We start from the raw sequence: 14,225 nt of genomic DNA, 5'->3' as shown, positions 1-14,225 counted from the left end.
ATTACCAACCAGGTGGAAACATTCAGCCTCTCGACTCCCACAACTCCTCCTCTTCCTCCTCCTCCTCTCCTCTGCTCCATCCATCTATCATTTGCTCGTATTCTCTGTTCTTCCAGTTCTTTCTTTCTTGACCAGGGCGTCAATACCCGACACACACACACACACACACACACACACACACACACACAATGACCTGTTTGTCTAATCCTTATTTTACAAGCAGCTAAAGAGACAGAAACCTCCAAAATGATGTACACACAGCATATTTTCTATTTACGTGAGGAGTTTGGGTGCGACGGGGTGCAGGTCGGAGGGACGAGTCTCATGTGTGCTTCCGTGAGATCAAAGCCAGAGCGGAGAAACTTCCAAGGGAAGAGAGACATGACGGCATCGTGATTAATGGACAAGGCGGCAGCATGTCACACACACACAGACACACACACACACACACACACACACACACACGCATTTATAGCTGAAAAGAAATTGTGGGATTGTTGCTGCAGGTTTTTGTGCTTCAAAGAGGTCAAAGAAGGAGAGATTGAGGTAAAAGAGGAAGAGAAGTCCGACCAAATCGCTGTGATTATGCTTCATTACTTTTTCAAAGCTCAACACAGCCCTGTGTGTGTGTCTGTGTGTGTCTGTGTGTGTGTACAGCTGTGCATGTGAGCACACATGTGACATGAATGGGCGTTCTTTCTGTCTGTGTTACTGGGTCACAAACACACACACACACACACACACAGTCATGTAAACAAAAACCGTCTGCTGTCTGGGAAGTAACACACCTGTTCAATGACAAGCTTTGCCACGCCCTCCATAATGCTGCACACCTGTGCTTACTGCAGGCTAAACCTAACCTTAATCACACAAACGCACACACACACGCACACACTCGCACAACTACTGCCCAGGGGCTACCATCACAGGGAAAAGGGAAGAAAGCGAGGGAGACGGGAATAAAAGCGAAGCGTGGAACAGGGAGGGAGAGACAGACAAAGGCTTTCCCACCACTCCTATCAGTAATCTAAGCGCCTGTGTAATATCATTGTGGGGGGGGGTTATCGAATGTGGGCTGAATCTTATGGCGTCGGCAAGCGGCTGTCATTCCATCACCTTGTCAAGTGCGACCGTATTCAAGAAGACACCATGCTGATCTAAATAAGAGGCTTCAGCAAATTGATGGATTGCAGGTTTTCCTGCATATGAAGAAACGGGGAGGTCATACTTTGAATTACTGTAAGTGATACACCCGGTTCGGTCCTGTGAGACAGTAAAAAAAATGTGTCTGTGTCTCCTTCCAAAGATCTGAAACAACCCCCCCCCCCTCCTGCCCCGGCACGGCCAACCCCACCTCAAATCTGCCCCCTGTGCCGAGGCCTCGGGCCAGGCATACAGCTTTCTGAATCTCTAAGGGGGCAAGCACAAAGGTAACCCCCATCCTAACCTCCCAGCACACACACACACACACACACACACACTCACGTACCCCAACCCCCATCCCAAAACAACAATCCTCTGTGCCCATCACGTCAGTCAAAACCCCATCAGGGACATGCATGGAGAGTCTGGATATCTGGAATCTCAATACAGTGTCATGCACCTCGAGACCCAGTGAGAGGCCCCCTTGAATATATTTCAATAGCATTATCACCCCGCATTACTACGCTTTTTTTTCCCTTCAACGTTACAGAATCATCCTTAAATTGGAGCATAATGTATGTCAGCGGGTAGCGATATCCGTCAAAGGGGAGTGTAATCGCTTTAAATTGTTATGCGAGTTGGATGTGTGTTTGTTGAAACAATCTCACCATCAGTTACGAGTTCTCAAAATTACATATTTTGGCTAAAATCACTTTGGTCAATTTTTGAGGAGCCGCTGAACGTATCATAAAACCTTTAAAATATTGTATTAATATAAAATGAATGTAATTATTCTTTAATACATTGTTATGGTGTACAACTGTAAATTGACACGTGTCGCAGAGTAAAATATATTTTACACATCACGTTAAGCCTATACACTATTTCATTTGTTACATTTTAAAATATATTTCAAAATAATCCAAAATTATGGGAAATGATAAGTATAACTGTATTGTAGCACCACGTATGTTGCATATTGATTGGACGACATTAAATCCTTTACAAACACAATACGTTCGGAGTCATGAAGGTTGCAAGAATATTTCTGAAGAACAAGACGAGCTGATAAAAATAACATTATTTTTGATCAGGCTTCCTCCATTTGAAGCAGCAGAAGGAGACCGGAACCAGAACCAGGACCTCGAAGGGCCCAAATAACTGTTTCAGTCCTAAATGTCTAAACAGCGCGCCAAACTCACCGTCCGACCGGAAATGCAAAAAGTACGTTTTCTGTAAGAAATACTAAATACATTTAAAAAAATAAAATGCCGCACTGGACGTTTGCCACTTCTTTTTGCAGTTGTGTAAAACTAATGAATATGCAAATGAGCGCGAGAGACATCGACGTGCGGATCCTGCACGAGATCATTGATTCACAGGCTCGCGCCTCGACGTCTATTTAAAGCAGCCGCTGCGTTTGATAAATGATAATTAATGAGATTTCTCGTGGAGCACGTTCACATTCATCCAGTTAGTCCAGTTTACAGACACTGTATGATTTCACTGCGGAGTCTTTCTTTCTTTCTCTCTCTCTCCCCCCCACCCCCCCCCCCCCCCCCCGACCCCCTCGCCTCCCCTATTGAGACAGGATACCAAAGCTACTTGTTAAATCTAATGCATGCACTGTCAACCCATTCGCACCCCGTCACGTCCCCGCTCGATATAGAAACCGGATTTTCTGGTATTACCCGCACCTCTATTACCCGGAGCTGCACTTCCACCAACGCGACCCCCAGTTTGTGACCAGTACAAACCCGCATGGGCCCCCCAGCCCCCAAGACCCGGCAGCACCAACCCAACAGGCGCCATGGAGCCACGCACGAGGGAGGAAACGGTGCACAGAAAATGCAGTCTGCTAATAGCTTTAATTTATTGTTTAATGGGAAATATAAGCAGTAGAATTACCCAATTCAAATTAATTACTTCAAATGGCAATGATTAGTACTTTACTAATTGATGAAATCATATAAATCTATGACAAGATTATGCTTATGGAAAAACGCCTAATAATCCATGTGTGATAAAACGACTAATCCTATAATGCTTCTCAAACCTCGACTTTTTAAATGCGAAACAAAAAGCGAGGTATGTGGTAGTAATTATAATTGCAACGTTTCTTTAAAAGGGAAATGTCTTAAAATGTTTTGTTTTTACGCGACCGAGAAAGCAGAAATGTCACGAATAAAGAGAAATAAAAAATAAAACTATTCAATGTGATATTTCTAAATGCCCAAATGCAAAGCCAACTCGTCCCAAAAGGCTGCAACGTTTTCCCAAGTTTGAAATATGGACAGCATGTGCTTCAGACAAAAGAGTAAATTATGGTTAAATAAAAGCAAACATTCGAAGTCACACGCGTCATTTACAGCAGAAGAGAAAAGGCCGCAGTCCGGACTGACCTGAGTGCGCACCCATGGAGAGGTGCGACGGGTAGTACTTCCCCGGCTGGTAGTGAGCGGGGTGCTGCACGGAGCCGTGGCCGCCCGGCGCCAGCCGAGCCGCGGCGCCGTGAACCAGCGCGCCCCGCTCCGTCAGGAGGTGGTGCGGAGGAGCGAAGTCTCGGCTCTCCATCCCGTCGAGAAGGCGATAAATCCCAAAATCCCAAAGTAAAATCCGGCAGGCACCGAAGGTCTCAGGCACCCAGATGCAAATAATCCCTTTTATGAACTTCGGGCTCCCCTCGCGTCGAGCGTGCGTTCGGCTTTGCAGGCTGGAAACCGAGTCCCCGTCATGTCCTGCAGGAGGGAGAGCGGGACACACGTCAACGCGCCGACAAGCGGAGGGGAGAGACGCGCGGCTCGCGTTTTGGACAAACAACCGCGATTTACAGAGGTGGGGGTTGGGGGGGGGGGGGCACGGTTCACGTTTACACGACGTTCTCGCTGATTTTGCAGACGATGGATATGCGATGTTCTGCACATCCAGAAAGCTGGTTGAGTTGAGTTTATGTGGATTTACCCCGCACCTCTTCGTTGGAGCCTTTGCCTCCCCCTTCCCTCCCCCCCCTCACCCTTCTTCTCTCCCCCCTGTGACCAAACACGGTGCAAATAACGCACGCGGGAGCTTCAGCTTTACCGGCGAAAATAATGGAAAGTAAAGGAGGTGCGAGATTCGTCTCAGGTACGAACGAATGGTGCGTTCAGGGCACCGGAGTTCACCGCAGACGCGTCGGTCGGTTGTTGTGTCCCGACGTGTTTGGGCAACAAGGATGGTCCGGGGCGTCCTCGCCCTGTAACATGGAAACAGGAGGACACACACCCGAAATCCCGGGCAATAATATTTGTTCCGTTCCATTGCGCTCCAGAAAACACACGAAACGCACGTTTCCTCTTGATTGATGGCTGTTGTTTATGGAAATGAAGTTGGATTTCTTTGCCCGTTCAGTTGTCGTGAAATCAGATCCATACATTTAACGAGCCGGGTCACTTCGTGGGACATGATATTCTATATATAAACAAGGGTTTTGTATAAGATCCAGTGTCCACGTCAGCCTCGGATCAATGGCGTTTTACAGCTTTATATAATTAAATCTGACTTTACTGGTCCTTTTTTATGGCTTTACCAAACTTATTTCACCTCTGTTGTTTTTTTGTTTGTTTTTTTACCGTTGATTCTTATTTGTGGGGGGGGGGGGGCTTATTATTAAGAAACGGTGATGAACTCCTGGGGGTCAGCAGCAGAGGCCCTCGCCTCCTGGCAGTGGAGCCCCATGCACACAGCGTTCTACGGGCTCCACAGTAATCACACACACACACACACACACACACACACACACACACACACACACACACACACACACACACACACACACACACACAAATCAAATCTTCTTTATGCGCCAGCGCCAAAGAGCGCGGCAATAAACAGGGAAAGACGCTAAAAGAAATCACCCACTTTGTATGTGTGCCTTATAGCCTGTAGGTCATTTACCTAATAGAGCTCCACGTGACGCTCAGACAGTGAGTCCGCCGCTTATTGGGCTTCTCAGTGCCGCGCGTCCATCCAGCGCCACGTAGATGCCGATAGCACCTCCCTGGAATCAGCGATGGAGGAACAAAGAAACTATCGAATGCTGCGGTGGACCAGGAGCTCGTGGAGCGCATTGGCTGCGCGAGCTCGGATGTCCAAGTCTCCTTCAGGCGCGCGCACACACACACTCCAACTTTCAGGAATTGTGTTTTTGAGGAGGGGGTGGAGGAGGAGGAGGGGGGGGGTATCCAAAGTTCAGCAGCTCTGACAGAGTGAATGTGTGTGTGTGTGTGTGTGTGTGTTCCTCTAAATACTCACATGCATACAATTTCCAGTGGATGCAAAATGCTTCCCATAAGAATATCGGCCCTAAACTTCACGTGCATGGAAATGATTTAATTCTCCTTTTGTCAGTGAGCACCACGTTATCGTTTGCGACCACATCTATACGGCGGGAGGGGGGAGGGGGGCAGACTACTGCAAGCGCACTGGGAAGGCAAAATGGACTCTCTCCTGTCCCCAAGGCTGCGAGAAACAATGGCCCTCCTCCGCGGGGCATCAATCATAAACCACTCTCCTCTGACACTCGTCTGTGCGTTTTTACATTTTCGGGCCGTAAACACGCGTCCTCGGTGTTTACGCTCCACGTCAACAGAGAGACACTCAGACTACATTTAACAACTTGGGTTGAATTCAGTGTTAAAGCGCGCCACGCAAACATGAGCGGATCGCGCGTAACAGTTTGCGGGGAGAAAATGATCATCGGGATCGACTGTATTGCGCGCGCGTGTGTGTGTGTGTGCGTGTGTGTGCGTGTGTCTACGTGGAAGGCTCTTCAGACTTCCTTCCACTTCAACCAGACTCCCCCAAAGCCCCACACGCCTCCCAAACACACACACACACACACACACACGCGCACTTCCTAAACATACACGCACACACAACCACCACTGCCCTGCAGAGGGTCAAACCATCGACAGAAATCCCCTCAACAAAAGTACCCAATACTGCTCGAATCGACATTACGTGAAGTCAGCACTAAAGACAGACAATCCGCGAGCAATTGTATTTTTCACGGATCGTGAAATCTACAGTTTCCGACCTCAAATACGCGTTTTATGCTATTTGAACAGAAATCCGACCAATCGTAAATGCGTGGACTTTTGGGGGAAAGGATAAAAATGAATTAGCGGCTCGGGTTCAGGGGCCGACTCGTTGCATTCAACAATTTTGCAATTAAGTGAAGTCACAGAGCACAAGCGAGACACTAAATCCGGATATTCAGACGCCGACTAAAGCGGGGAGACGAGCCCGGCGGAGGCGCACGCGGAGCGGCGTCTGCGCAGCCGTCACGCCGACGGGGGATGCGCGCTGCGGTCCGCGGGGAACTGAACTGTTCGCACACACACACACACACACACACACACGAAGGAAGCCAACGACGAATAATCTACATTTTAGAACGTATGAAAACTACGCGCGCGAGGAGGCGAGTGGTTCCGAAATGTCTCCGGAATGAATCACTAACACAAGTCATTTGGCTGAGAGGTCAGATCCAAGAAGTGAGATCCGGGCTGGACAGGAGGGGTCGGGAAATAAACCATTCAGAAGAAAGTACACTCCAGCTTGCTTTCATACGGATGTGTAATTACTTATTATCATGTAAAGTACAGCAGAGTCACATCAGCTCGAATTCCACGCATCTAAAGGCGTGACAGGGAACTGGGTTGTTTTTTTGGGGGGGAAATAAATAACCTTTTTAAAGATCCATTTCCACAAAACGTCACATTAAGCTCATTCTCGCGCACGCAGCGCTTGAATTGAAATGTACCAACATCGCAGTCAGATTATTAAACACGGATGTAGGAAAACGCTGTGCTATACTCACTGGTAAATTACATCCATTTGCGTGGCAAGAAAAGAAAAATAGTACAAAAATATTCAAAGTGCAAATCCCCGAGTCGCGCAGATGAAACATGTGGGATTGATTACATCCTGCGCCGCGCAGCAGTGGAGGTATGGCAGAGGCGCGTCGTAGAAGTTCAGGCTTGTAGTGAATCGAGGCTCGTTCATGCAGCCGGAGATTCAGACACGCCGGGAGGAGGAGGAGGAGGAGGAGGAGGAGGAGGAGGAGGGGAGGAGGGGAGGGGAGGGGGGGGGCGCAGGCCTATTGGTTTGAGAACGACAATGTGAAAGCGTGCCCGTGAGGCGCCCCACCACCCGCCCCAACCCTACCCTTTTCCTACCGCCGACGCCCCCCTCCCATCCTCCCCTCCTCCCCCCCTTCGACGGTAAACACACGCTACCATTGGCTGTCGCGCAGAGCCAATGAGGAAGCCGCCGGAGCCGCGGAGCGCAAAACGGCGGGCGTTTGATTTGCAGCCCGTCGGCGCGCTGCGTGCGCGGCCAAACGCGACCAGACAGGCGGCACCGCACCGCGCGGAGCTACCGCGCCGCGCGGCATCCCCGCAGCGCGAACAGCCACCGGAGCCCGTCCCGTCTCCGTGTGCGTGCGATCCCGCCGCCGTTCCGCGCAAACGCCGCATGTGCTCCGAGTGTATGTCGGGGTTTTGTTTTATTTCTGCGTTGCTCGACAGCCAATAGGCCCGTGTGATCGATTTATTGACGCTCCTTTGGGGAAATCCGCGTTTTCATTCGTCCCACCGCGTGTGTTTTCCTAAATAAATCGTCATTTGCGGATTCTGTGAGTGATTTGTTGAACCTCTCGCACAAGCACATTAAGATAAGGGAAGATTAGAGCCTCTAATTGTCGTAAAAGTGACGTGCAAGTTATAGAAAATGTGTCCAGTGGGATATTGGGAGGATTTTGTATTAAATGTAAATCCTCCCCTTGTACTCGTGCACGGGAGCCTGTGACAATGGAAGCGCGTTCGCAGGCTCTGCTTGTCAATGTGCCACATGTATTTAATGGCTGCTGTGATTTTATAGGGAAGCAGTAAAGGTCCCCCGATAGATACGCTTTTCCGGTAAAGGGGAGAAAGAATATGCTGTATTTTCATCTATTTTATGTCTGTATGTCTGTTTACATTTCTGTCACACGCGCGCAGAGGGGCAAATTGAATCACTGCGTAATTTGAACGTATTACTGTCCCCGGGGTTCGCCTTGTGCACGGTTCACTAATTTAGCCAATTAAAAGTGGAGGGATACGGGCTTGTGTGTTTCCACGTCGAAATATATGAGCTGCTATGGGCTAATATTCGTCTCCAGGTCTGTTTTAACGTGGAGGCAAAGGGTTAAAACTCGGGGCTTCAGCCCTGCGAGGCTCCTGATTGGCTGGCACGTTGCCAGAACCCTGTCAATCACCGAGTGTAAACAAGGCTCTGATTGGCTGCTGGCCAGTCCGCACTGGGCTGCCTGAAAAAAGCAATTACTGCCCCTGCGGTTTCAAGGCGGCCCCGCGCAGAACGATGAAAGGAGATAAGGAGGGGCGGTTTCAAGGCGCCCCCCACGGAGAACCCCGTTGGCCTGGGAGCAAAAGGAGAGTCAAGAGTGACTAAATCAAAGGGAATACGGTAAAAGGGGAGAAATTACACGTGGTATTAAACGCAGAGGCCAGATTCGCGGAATGGTGCAATAACAACTTGGGGTTTGGTAAATGGAGACGAGAGCGGCGAGAAGGACCGGAAAACAGGCAGCTGCTTCCAGAGAGTTCTCGCTTTCTTTCCTTTTTTTTTTACTGACTGAAGAAATGGGAAGAGCGCAATCGGGTTTCTAAGGAACTAAATTATACAATTTTCTCACGTAAAAGTAAACAAGAGCAACGATACTGGATAACATCGTGTTGTGCTGCTGCAGCGCCTAAAATATTGACTAAAACTTTTTCATTGCCAACTGTTCAATAATTAATTGGACATTTCCGCTTTTTCGCAACAGTTTAAATGACAGGTCGGTGATGATAATGAATTTATATATTCAGAAAAGGGGATTAAAAGAAAGTAGTTAATTTTCTGCTTTTTGCAATAAAACTCAGCATATGTAAATAAACTACAAATAAATTAATTTAATTATTTAGCCGTAATAGTTTTTTCGGGTGACAACACGTTTGTGTTACATAAAAGCACGTCTAATAATAATATACATGATAACAGCTTCAAAGTAAACACTTTATTTATTTTTATATATAATTTAAATATATATTATATATATAATATAAATATATATATTATATATAATATATATATATATATATATATATATATATATATATATAAATATATTATATATAATATATATGTGCTGCATGGCTCTATCTGGAGCTGACACCAGTTAACATGCACTTCATAAAGTATATTTGTTCCAGCTGATGTCTCTTTGCTTTAAAACAGAACCTGGCTCCATTGCTTTGGTCCACCCCCCCCCCAACAAAACACACTGGACAAAGGAGACCCAAGCTGGTCTGCAGCTTATAAATCGTGTGTATGGAGGACGAGTCTTTCATTTATCCATTAGAATGAATTGCTATATTATATATGTTATGTATATAATACATAAGAAAATAAATAGACATATATATAATTCAAATCAAACAGTGCCAAAGCGATCTGATTTATCACGTCTTTAATTAGATAATCGTTACCCTCTTTTCCTATTTACATAGCTGCCTGCATTCCAAAGCCCTGTGATCTCCAATGGGCTTCAGCCCCCACGTGTCCACACAGACACACACGAGCGTGCGCGCACACGCGGCATACAGAAAGCTAGCTGTATGCCGCGTACTTGCACTTTCAACGTTATATTTTAATAGCCCGAATGTGCTCCGCAAACAGCGATGATCATTTAAGCATTAGCGTCCGTGTCACTCAACATGAACGCGCTGTACACACTGAATAAGAAATGCATTTTTATAATATATATCTCGCATGTGGAGTCAGCAGTTGGGAAGTGTTCGGTGATATTACATATTCCAGGGCTGGTGATATTGCATAAACTGTGCAGCGAATAGGCCTTTTCAACCATTACGCCAATCCGACAGCACCAGCCTCGCATCGCCGCAATAGCTCGGGCGCCTCAGACGTCCGAAGCCACGATGCACTGATAGTCGATGTATTTATTTCTTCATTTCATTTCCATGTCCTTTCCACCGTGTTGCCTTCAGCAACACTAATGGCGGAGTGACAATAAAGCATCCTGTTCCACAGAAGGGCTGAGCCACTTAAAACACAAATCTGCATTTCATTTATTTAGCGACAAGGAAAGGCCTTTTGTAGCTCGGTTTTTATTGGTTCTTTTTCACTTAAGATGTGGGGGTTTCGTGCGTGTGAGGGGAGGGGAGAGAGAGACACACACCCTTATCTCTCCGTGTGTCTCAACGCTATTATACGATGTGTGTGCGTGTGCATGCGTGCGTGCGTGTGGGGGGGTAATTAATGCGGATTGACTGATTGCTCTTGAAACGGACCGGTCCTGCGCGTGGATTGTCCTCGAGCAATGAAGCGTTCCTGACTGACACTTTCCACCTTCCCCTCCCTTCTCCCCCCCCGCTCTCCCCCCTCTCTCTCTCTCTCTCTCTCCCCCTCCCCTCTCCTCCCCTCACACACCGGCGGGGCCAGAGTCTTTCTCGCCGGTAAGAAGCCACACATCCCGGCCGCCGAAGGACGCAGTTTGACGCCGCGCTGGAAGTGAAACCAACGCGCAGACTTTCCCGTTCGGATGCCGGCGGCGTGTTTAAGCGCGGCGTGACGTCAGCGCGGCGCCGCCGCTGCAACTTCCCCGCGCGAGGAGTTAAGTCTCTAAAAGGTGAACACGCCATTTTTCCCCGCGCGTCAAAAAGCGGTTGAAGTGGTTAAAGTGGGTGCCACATCCTCCACGGCCGCCCCGCCATTAATTGAATAAACTTCCGAACATCGAAATAGGACCACAGGAAGAAAAAAAAAGGGAGCATAATTCACAGTCAACGGGAAACACATTGTGGAGGCTGGTTTTAAATGAGGTCCAAATGGAGACCCCCCCCTCTCCGTACCCCCCATACAGACCAACCACCCCTTTCTCCCTCAGATATTTCTGATCGCCCTTTAATGATGCGAACGTTCCAAACAGGGCCGTCCACCAGGGAGACGCGCGGCCATCTAAAGGTGGTACAGTCCCACGAGACAATGGAGCCACATTGGGGAGGGAAGCGTGCGAAATGAGGCGCTGCCAAGCGTTCTTTTTGGACTCGGCTGTGAAAAACAAGGCTGTTCTGTGCGCTCTAGGCATCCAACAGAAGGGGTGTCGCTCGCCTATGTATCGTTCCCTAACCCCCCACCACCCACCTCCCAAACCCCCTTTTGGTGGCCAACACACTGTAAATATCAGACAAACAACCTCAGCACCCCACAGCCGCGTGGGAGAAGAAGAAGACGGGATGGAGTCGGAAGTCGAGTGGACACGTGACCTTTTCCGGACAGATGCTGCTGCTTCCGATCGGCCCGACAGATACGCGCTCACCGCGGGTCGTGAACAAAAGTGAAACCCTCGACACGAAGGAGACGGAAAACAACGTCCTCGTCCTTCTCCAAACGCAGCGCCCGTCGCACCGCCGTGTATCCGGCTGTAACCACCGAGGCCGTACGGGGGAGATGAAAGGCCCGGCATCTATTTATGGGCCCTGCAAAACACGCAGGTGGAGGCCTTTAATTTGACCAGTTGGACACGAACAGCCCGCATAGCGCGCGTGTTTGCAAAGTTTACACGCAGTGGAGTTTGCGTGCGGAGGGTTGAATCACAGTAAAAACGTCGATACTCGACGTATCGTGTGCCTGACACGTGACGCGTCTCCCAATATTCCCACACCGCCTCCTCTTGAATTAGAAAACGCCAAAGACGGGCACGTTTCTACGGGTCAGCTGACCTTCGGCGATTCATCCGCCGACATGTTAATTGGTTGTTGTTTTGCAACAAGAAAAAGTGATTTGCATAACTCATAACAGTAAAACCGTTGACGTGATCCGGTGACGCAACTGCTGTTCACTCCAAAGAAAGAGGAAAACAACTTTATCGTCATGAGGAAAACACTGAATATCTCCCCTCTCGCGGACTGTTTCTGAGCTGTGTTTTGGGCTCATATCGATGGAGAGGGATTAAACCTAATCAGATCACATCTGGATCTTCTCTCCAAAGAAAACTCACCCAACAACAATTTAATTCGCGTTAAGGCTGCGTGTCGCTGGCCGCAACCGAACAACCTGCCGTATCACCTTCAACGCGGTAAACAAGTCACGTGTCCAATAACCGCCTATGCGAAATCACGCGAGTATGATCCGAGTGACATAATGTAGCTGCAGCGAATTATAATATCTAACATCACGTAAATGAGGTTTTTATTAGGCTTTTGGGATAATTACTTATTGCGCTTTGTCACCACAATAAAATCATCACAACATCCCAATGATTGTGTGTTGAGGAGGCGCTCATTGTGCATCGCAGCGGAACAGAAGCGTATTTTCTGCAGCTAAAGTGTACATTCACATGTTAATATGTGGCTTGACCTCACAGTGTTAAGCACCGTGTTTCATAAATTAAGAGTAAAATGAAATTGTCCTATTACCGTAAAAACGAGGAGATAATAAACGGCCTGTATGGTGGGAATGTGGTTCATTCACATGTGAATTGAGAACGTCACCTTTTGTCCAGAAATCAGAAATGTAAAAAAAGGAACCCGAAAAAGACGCGTGTCATCCGGCGTGGATGCGTTATGGAGACAGTGTTGCCAGAAGCTTTTGATGTGTGTGTGTGTGGGCGTACGTGTGTCTGTGTGTGTGTGTGTGTGTGAGACAGAACTCGGCATACAGTGTTACCGTGTGATTTAATACAAAACTCGTAACCCTGCATAACCATCACCCGACTGGAGCCGATGAACTTAATGGAATCAACTTTAAATAGTTGGATCAGCCCCAAAGGATAAACTCAACGTTGAAGAAAGAAATCCATCCATCCATCTGGCTTATTGTTATTTAACAGATTAAATACAAAAGATGTGGGCAGACACATTTAAGTGGTTGGGAGCGACAAAAACATTACGCAAGTTTTTTTGTGTGAGTTCTGGTCGTAAATAAAAAGTAACCCAACATAATCAGCTCTGTCTGAATTAGGCAAACAGAAAAAAAACTGCCCTGGTTTTGTTCGACCTTGCTGGACTTTGGAGGCATTATCAAAAAGAAAAAAACTCATTACGGTTTCTATTTCCCCCAAAACCACTTTGACTAAAGCAAATATTTTCTTTCAAGTCCTCTCAGAATTAATTGCAGTGAGAAAAATTATAACATCGTACGAAATACAACACATACCTGCGAAATGATCGTCTCCATATTACACATAATTGTAATAATTGATATTAATGGAAAAAAAAAAACTAGGAGAGTCTTTCTTCCCCTCAAAACTGGGTGAAAAACCCTGAACCGACACGCTTCATCCAAAAGTGCGCACTTAGGAACGGAGCCACCGAGGGGTTTTCCCGACTACGAGCTCCGCGTCCTGGATGCGAGTCTCCGTCCGGCTGCGTAACAGCACATTTATGTCTGGATGACGCGTCCCCTCTCTCTCTCTCTCCCTCCCTCTCTCTCCCTCTCTCTCCCCCACAAACGGAGCTGAAGCGCTGACATTTAACACAAAATTGATGGAGAGACTCTCTTTCCCGTGCACACAAAAACGCACACACACACACACACGCAAACGTCCCGTCTGGGAGAGTAGAATGGAGATTTTTGTTTATTTATTGTTTTTGTTTATTTATTTATTTTATAGGGAGGGGCAATCATCGATGAGTTTACACACTTCTATCCCCACCAAGGAGGATATATCCTAAAGAGTAGGTTCACACACATTTACCCAACAAAACACACACACACACACACACACACACACACACACACACACACACACACCGTTTTCTGAGGAGAGGCCTGTCCCTGTTTCTGACCAAACTGTCCCTCTCTCCACAAGCTTTAGCAGTGAGGTTTTGGTTGCTCCATCGGGGCACCGTGCGTCGGGCCGGTAACCGTGATGTGGCGGAGGCCGTGCTCAGCTTTTTGTTTGCGGAATAGTTTAGTAGCCTTGCGTGAAAAAAAAGGGAGCGATCGGCGCTTCTCCGGAAATCCAACTGAAACGTGTA

The 14,225-nt window shown here is 47.7% G+C and overlaps 1 protein-coding gene across 5 annotated transcripts in view; it reads right to left on the bottom strand.

Annotated features, from left to right (window-relative positions):
* bahcc1b (BAH domain and coiled-coil containing 1b) overlaps window positions 1-13,616 on the bottom strand; it is a 52,868-nt gene extending 39,252 nt beyond the window's left edge. For 3 of the 5 annotated variants that reach the window (XM_078102556.1, XM_078102558.1, XM_078102559.1), the window contains exons 1-2: window positions 7,004-7,198; window positions 3,546-3,881 (exon numbers count right to left, since the gene is read on the bottom strand). In XM_078102556.1, the coding sequence (XP_077958682.1) occupies window positions 3,546-3,717 (172 nt within the window). In that variant the 5' untranslated portion in view covers window positions 3,718-3,881; window positions 7,004-7,198. Of the gene's footprint in view, window positions 1-3,545; window positions 3,882-7,003; window positions 7,199-13,401 lie in introns of those variants that run through there. The other 2 variants (XM_078102557.1, XM_078102561.1) reach the window with 2 other exon arrangements.
* Window positions 13,617-14,225: the final 609 nt, after the last annotated feature.

The sequence above is a fragment of the Gasterosteus aculeatus genome, chromosome 5, assembly GCF_964276395.1.
Source record: "Gasterosteus aculeatus chromosome 5, fGasAcu3.hap1.1, whole genome shotgun sequence".
NCBI classification, from domain to species: domain Eukaryota; kingdom Metazoa; phylum Chordata; class Actinopteri; order Perciformes; family Gasterosteidae; genus Gasterosteus; species Gasterosteus aculeatus.
Note: the sequence above shows the minus strand (reverse complement) of the source record. Positions and strands in the feature narration are given on the sequence as shown.